The 7,008-nt window shown below is 36.2% G+C and overlaps 1 protein-coding gene across 1 annotated transcript; it reads right to left on the bottom strand.

Moving 5' to 3' along the window:
- Window positions 1–370: 370 nt before the first annotated feature.
- Window positions 371–4,216, bottom strand: LOC108463221 (wall-associated receptor kinase-like 10). Its single transcript, XM_017763163.2, has 7 exons — window positions 2,718–4,216; window positions 2,256–2,387; window positions 2,000–2,178; window positions 1,594–1,804; window positions 1,234–1,471; window positions 985–1,135; window positions 371–898 (listed from the first exon to the last, which is right to left on the bottom strand). The coding sequence occupies exons 1-7, from the start codon at window positions 3,868–3,870 to the stop codon at window positions 587–589; spliced, it is 2,376 nt and encodes a 791-aa protein (XP_017618652.1). The 5' UTR covers window positions 3,871–4,216; the 3' UTR covers window positions 371–586.
- Window positions 4,217–7,008: the final 2,792 nt, after the last annotated feature.

The raw sequence follows: 7,008 nt of genomic DNA, 5'->3' as shown, positions 1-7,008 counted from the left end.
GTCTTTATATATATATTTTAAAGATATCGAGTTGTTACATTTTTCTTCAAAGTTTAAATTAGTAAATAATTAATTATCGATTTTTAATTCAAGTGATCAATACGGTACTAATTTTAACATCACTAGCTGTTGGTGTGGGGTTCATACCTTCTTTCTTGCTGACGGTGTGGTTTGGACTTGGGAGTCGAGGGCTTTGGTTCCTTATTTCTCTGTTTTCATGGTGATTGCATAGCGGAAAATATACGTTGTTGAAGAAAATATGAAAATCTTTGAATATTGTAAAGAAAGAGGAAAATATCCTGACGTGTAACAAAGTTGAAGTTTTGAAGGGACATGCAGCTTTCATGCGCAAAAAAATGAAAACCCAGACTCAATATAAGGTCAGTTGTTTATTCCAACTTCAGCTTGTAATGAAAATTTTCCTCTTTTCCTTTTCTTTTTGGCTTGAAAATCAATCACCATTAAAGCTATAGATTCAACAACTTGCTCCAATCTTTAATATCTATATTTGCATGATCAAAGGTTGGTAAAAAAAAAAAAACATAATCCTTTTACATAAATGTTTCCCAAATGCATAAGCTGTCAGTCATCGAGGTTCCACTTGGGTTATCGATGCATCGTTAACAGAAAAAACTTTCTTCCTCCCAATGTCTATACTTTCCTTCCTTTCGTATGTTGTTATTGAATATGCAGGCTGCTTAGGTACAGAGATTGCAACACTGTTTTCGTTCTTGAGAATCGTAAAAACTTTCACCATTGACGGCCTATCTGCAGGATTTTCCTGCACACATAGCAGGGCCAATTGCATACATCTAATGAGCTTACATGACGAAGAGGAATCATCCAGTGATGCATCGAAAAACTCTGCCTCTCGACCTTGTTTCCACAATTCGTATGCCTGGATATTATCATTCAACATTATACATTTTCCAAAATTCGTACTGCAAAATGGAGAAGAAAAAAAAGTGTCTCAAAGTTACTTACATATTCAAGAAGATTCAAGTTTTCATGGCATCCATACAGACTCGAATTCCTCTTGCCACTGATAATTTGCAGAAGTAGAACTCCGAAACTATAAACGTCATACTTGGTTGAGTATATTCCTTTCCTAACGTATTCCGGAGGAACATAGCCACTGCATTGAATCAATGAATTAATAACTATGTATAGATTCAATGGAAAAGATGGAAAACAATCGGATATGTATCATTTGAGACCGTCTGATTCACTTACTATGTCCCAACAATTCTGCCGGTGTTTGCTTCAAGTTCATCCTTCTTGAAAAACTTAGCCATCCCGAAATCTGATATCTTTGGGTTCATTTCATAATCTAATAAGATATTGCTCGCCTTTATGTCACGATGAATTATAGTGTAATTTGAGTATTCTTGGAGATATAGAAGCCCTTGAGTAATGCCTTCGATTATCGAGACTCGTCTTCTCCAATCTAACAGATGCCTTTTAAAGGGATCTGCCTCGGTTAAGTGCATGAACAATGTGTCATTTTTGCTTAAGAAGTTTATGAAATAACATGCATGCCATAAAAATATACTTTAACACTCATACTAAGTTGAAAAAATTAAGCATTGTTACCATAGAGGTAGAAATCCAAGCTTTTGTTTGGCATGAACTCGTAAACCAGCAATTTTTCTTCCTTCTCAGTACAAATTCCCAGAACTCGAACTAGATTCACATGTTGAAGCCTAGCTGTAAGAGTGACCTCATTCTTGAACTCCTCGAACCCTTGATTCGAGCTTTTCGAGAGCCTCTTCACCGCTATTTCCAGTCCGTTTGGTAACTTTCCCTGTTATAGTCCACAATCCACATTGCAGTTAGTAGTTTTAAAAACCAAACAAAGGTATGATAAACGATTAATCCTTTGAATGTACTTGGAATTCCAGAACCTCCTGCAGGTAAGCGGCAAACGTGTGGTTCTTCAAACACATTATACATGGCCGCAAAGTCCCCGGAAGTGGCTAATAGAGTAATAGTACATTACCTTGTAAACAGGTCCATATCCACCTTCTCCGAGCTTACTATCATTTGAAAAGTTATTAGTGGCAGCTTTAATGCTAGAGAAACTGAAAACTTGGAGATTAGGATCATCATTTTCATGCCTTTTTTCAGCTGATATTTTGGTTATCCAAGAAACCAACATTTTCAATGCACAACAAAGCCCTGCAGTTGAAACCTTGTCGAGTCAATGTTCGATAACTGTTTGGAATCATTGCAGATTCTCACATGTCCAATCTTACCTTGTGATTTGAATATTTTCTTTTGCAGGTAACAGATGATAGCTATCATCAGGAAAACCATTGCAGCAACTGTAACCGAAACAATAACCAATAATCGATGTTTCTTTGGCTGACTGTTGCCTATTCCACAAGCTGCGGAACATCGATACATTACTCATTACATTAATTACAGTTCAATGTTTTGTAAAGATTTCAGAATTTTAGCAAACTTTAGCTCTGTTCTTTAATCTTTTAGCATGCAAACATGGCATAATAATGACAAGACACCTATGTGGCATATTGTCCAACTGAAATGCCGTAAAAGAGACAAAAAGAAATGACAGGTAAAGTATTTTTCCAAGTCAAATATACCAAATAGAGGCAAGAGATAATGCTAGTTGAAGTCCTTTTCCAAGTCAATGTTTGAAAATTCAGTATTTTCTGAAAATATTGATATGTTCTATAGGGAGAGAACCATCTTACCAGCTTGTGAAAGCACCCAATTATCGTCATTGGAAAGTTGAAAGGCACTGTAACCAAGTAGACCCTTTACCTTGGCATAAGAAACCTTAGCTTTAATGGCTTCCACATCATCGAAATTGATCCAATCCGACCCGATTTTGCAAATATTCACGACATAAGTAGAATTATACACAGCTTCAACGCCATAACCATAATTTAGAATGAATGATTTGATTGACTTATACCCCATTGAACCATCAATGGTGACAGCCGGCCCTGAAGCTGCTGAATCAATCCCACTGTCACCAGGGTTAACAAGCATCCATCCATAGCCATGGTAAGGCAAACCTAAAACTAGCTTATCAGCAGGGAATCCTCTCTTTAACCATTCCTTTATAGCATCATCAGTGTTGGCCCTTCCTAATGGGTCATATAAAGCAGCATGAAAACCAGTAAACCTATCTAATGTTGGCACATAGTAGTCATATGCCTCAATATTTACCCAATCCAGGTTTAGCTTTGTAGACTCAATAGGAAAACTCACTGAGTTGACAATCGGCAAGCGATTAGCCGACATAGTTAATAGCAACTGTGTCTTACCGGAGTTTCTTGACTCGGATGCTACCTCAGCTCGCCACTCGTCCAAGAATGTACCAAAACTGGTCATATTGATGCCATTCCTAGGCTCAACTCCACAAAGGTCTAAACCATGAAAACCATAAAGCCTGGCTCTTTTGATTGAAGATTCAATGAAAGATTTTCGACGAGAAGTTTCATTAACCATCAAAGAAAAGGTGGTAGACTCAGTTCTTCCAACCCAAATGGACAAAATAGTAGTAATGGATGGATTCTTTAATTTTACAGTGCTGGTGAAGTTAGAGAAATGTTGTTCATTTGAGGAGTTGATAAAGAGCTGATAGGAGGTTGAGTTTACAAAAGCAAAAGCGCAAAAAAGATGAGTGAAAAGAGCAGAGTTTATATCAGAAACTGGAAGGGAAGCGCTAGAGTCCCAGTAACCAGCTTTGATCCATGTTTGTGAGACTGAGCTTTGCAGGTTCAATGAGACAAACAGCAGGAGGAAGAAGAAGAAGAAATAAATGGGTTTATTAGAAGCCATTGAAAAATCAATCTCTTGCCTAGAAACGTGAAAGTTGTATAATATGTAAAGCAACATCAACACGTCTAGATTACGTCAAGATTACGTAAGTAAACTATCGTTCTTTGTACTGTTAGTGGGAAACATTTATTTTGTTCTCGGAGAAAACTGGAACTCTATTCAATTGTGTAAACAAAAGAGGCAACTTCCTTGACCGTAACAAAGTTGGATTTGAAGAGACAAAGAGAGATTGGACTGGATCATTGCAGAAGGTGGAAATTTAAATCAAATTAAAGGACCATCACTTTTGTTGAACTTGAACAGTAGGTTGTGAGAGAAAGAGCAAAAAAAGAGGAAATTCTCATCTGCCATCACCATTTCTTTGGGTTTCTTTCACAATGGAGCAAGATTTCGTATAGCACTTCCCCACAGATGAAAATAGAAAGCGTACGAGTATATAGTAAAAGTGGGTCACTTTCAAGGCTAACCAATTTCAGAGTTGACTATTGACTAATGAAGCCATCGATTGCCAGATCCACATAAAGCGGGACCGCCTTTCTTTTCGTGCTCACACCGTCTTCTATTTTTCCATGTGAATATCATCATCAAAATGTTTTGGACTGACGAAAAGATTTACACAAATTGAATTTCAGAGTTGACGTGTTATTACATTTCTGATAATTTTGAATTACTATATGATTTACACAAATTGATCCGATCAGCCTGAGCCAGAACTTCATCATCCAAGGGCTATAGTTTTAAGGAGCAAAAACAACAGCAAAGACGTTGCTCAAATGATATGTGTTAGAGTTTAGTACGGGACCATGCCGCACAATGAGTAGTTGTAGTTAAAATTTTTCTTATATCATTTAATTTTTAATATTAGTAAATTTTTCTTCCTTTAAGTAAATATAGTTAAAAATTAGTAAATTTTTCTTCCTTTAAATAAATATAGTTGAAATTCTTTTTGTAAAATTTATATTTATATTTTCTTTTCTTATAACAATATGTATTTCATTTCTTATATCATATATTGTCAAATCAATGTCAAATACAACCAAACCTTTAACGACTCCCACTAATAACCTTGTAACTTGCAAAACTTTGCTTGCACATAAGTTGATTATGTCAATTAGCACTTAAAACACATCAAAACAAAAGCAAACCAAATTCATTCTTAACTAAATGAAATTGCAAGGAACTAAACAAAAGACTAGTATGCAAACTAGATAGAATGTGCATGCACCAAAGTTTTAGCTATAGCTTGCACCTTGCCACTTCACGGACCCAATCGTCGGGCACTTGGGTCCGGGTGCTGAACGTCATAATTGAACCGTATTATCTAACAACAAATTTCTAATTTATTTAATTTTCATGCTAAATTTAATACTATGTTATCATAAAACTTTAATCCAATTAATTAATTATCGATAATCTTTCCATAAATTAACATCACATTAAACCTCTTATTATATGATTACCTAACTAAGTAGATTAATGTTCTTTACAATCATACTCATCCACTGAATTTACTTATACATGTATTCTGAAAAATTGGATTCTGCTTAATTACAAATTCACAAGGATTTTAGAACAAATTCAAAAGGATTCTGGAACTAAATAGCCTATAAGGGTGCCCTTCTATATGCCTGACACTGGAATAAAGAAGTCCATAATGATCTGCGAGATCTGCCTTGGTCCCTTCCCATACTTTTCATAAGAGACTTAGATCCTGCACTTAAGGCAAACCACTCGTAAGTTCAAATGAATATAGTGAGATTCCATATATCAATTATTAAATGATAACATATTAATATTATTAACATTATGAGTAATAGGAAGTAATGCACGTAAATAACTCCTAGAGTTTCATGTAAGCTCATGAAATTTTGCTGGTGTGGTCGAAGCTTATACGTTCTTCTTGAACACATCACTGGCAAACATATCGGGGCAGATTTGGTCATAACCTTACTCTTTTTGTCAACCCTCTTTTGAGACTTGTCTTGTCAAGCTTCAGCTCAGACTTTTTTTTTTTTTTACTTTCCTGGTTTGACTCATTAAAAGATAGCCATGAAAACAGATGCACAGATCTTCGTCTATTCTTGGCAGACTTGCAATCGTTCGAATCCAAAATCTACTTACTGTATTATCTAATTGTCCACTTTCTCATAACTTAGCTTGTGCGTATACCATTTTTTGAGGGAAAACCCATTTACTACCATCCTTGTATATGGATTTCAAATATAATATTCGGCGGATATTTAAGTACTACGTTTTTCTTGCGAAATTGTACTTGTAAGATAGTCCCATTGGATGTTCCATCTTCAAGATAGTCCAAATAGATATTCTCTTAATCAGATAGTCCTCAGTGGTCTATCTTCTCATTGGATCGTATAAGACGAATTTCCCATTTATAAAATAGTCCTTAGCGGACTTTCTAATTCTGGATAGTCCTAACGGACATCATTTTCATTCGATACTCCTTAATGGACTTTACAGAGCAGTTAGTCCTTAGTGGGCATTCCACATAAGATAGCTATTGGTGGACTTCCCTTTTGTGGCGACCTCTTTGCCAAGAAACAGTTAGAAATAAAATCTAGAGAACCGTCTCATTTTCTCATAACCAATGCTAGCTTGCTCATTACCTCTAGTGGACTCTTAATGGTGGATACATACTTGCAATCACTCAAAAGAAAAATCTTTTTTTCCATGTCTATCCACGTACAAGACACTTTCACACATTCCTCTTGCCTTCGCATCTTGGCGGAGCCTCTCATCCACAACTTGCCAGCGCTCCGTATGCACCATAACTATTATGACGGACTTTCCATCACGCAAGTTATGTAGTGGTTTTCATGTATATACCCTAACAAGTTTCCCTGTTTGCTATCTTGGTGGACTTCAATCTTGCCATGAGGGTGAATCTATTCTCGACTGGATCATGCCATGGCTAGCCGTGGATTTTCGACTCTGAATAGTTAATAAACCATTTTCATGGTGTCACTTCATAGAGCTAGCAAATCTTTTTCTAGGATGTCGCTTTGTAGAGCTAGCAGATCATTTTTATGATGCCGCTCCGTAGATTCAGTACACCATTTATCCAACCAACCTCCTCAATTCCTCCTGTTAATTTAAACACCTATATGTTCACTCACATGACCGACCAATATCATATTTCACTGACTCCTATTCTCGTTCAATCCACTTATTCCTCTA

The sequence above is a fragment of the Gossypium arboreum genome, chromosome 13 (genome assembly GCF_025698485.1).
Source record: "Gossypium arboreum isolate Shixiya-1 chromosome 13, ASM2569848v2, whole genome shotgun sequence".
Taxonomy (NCBI): Eukaryota; Viridiplantae; Streptophyta; class Magnoliopsida; order Malvales; family Malvaceae; genus Gossypium; species Gossypium arboreum.
The sequence above is the reverse complement of the archived record's forward strand: the minus strand, read 5'-3'. Positions and strand labels throughout refer to the sequence as shown.

Excerpts from the sequence above, each read along its gene's own strand:
- LOC108463221 (XM_017763163.2), bottom strand. The coding sequence starts at position 3,870 with ATGTTGCTTTACATATTATACAACTTTCACGTTTCTAGGCAAGAGATT. Across the intron at positions 2,388-2,717 it reads TTGGGTGCTTTCACAAGCTG|CTTGTGGAATAGGCAACAGT; the intron begins GTAAGATGGTTC and ends GATGTTCCGCAG. Across the intron at positions 1,472-1,593 it reads CTTGGATTTCTACCTCTATG|ATCCCTTTAAAAGGCATCTG; the intron begins GTAACAATGCTT and ends TAACCGAGGCAG.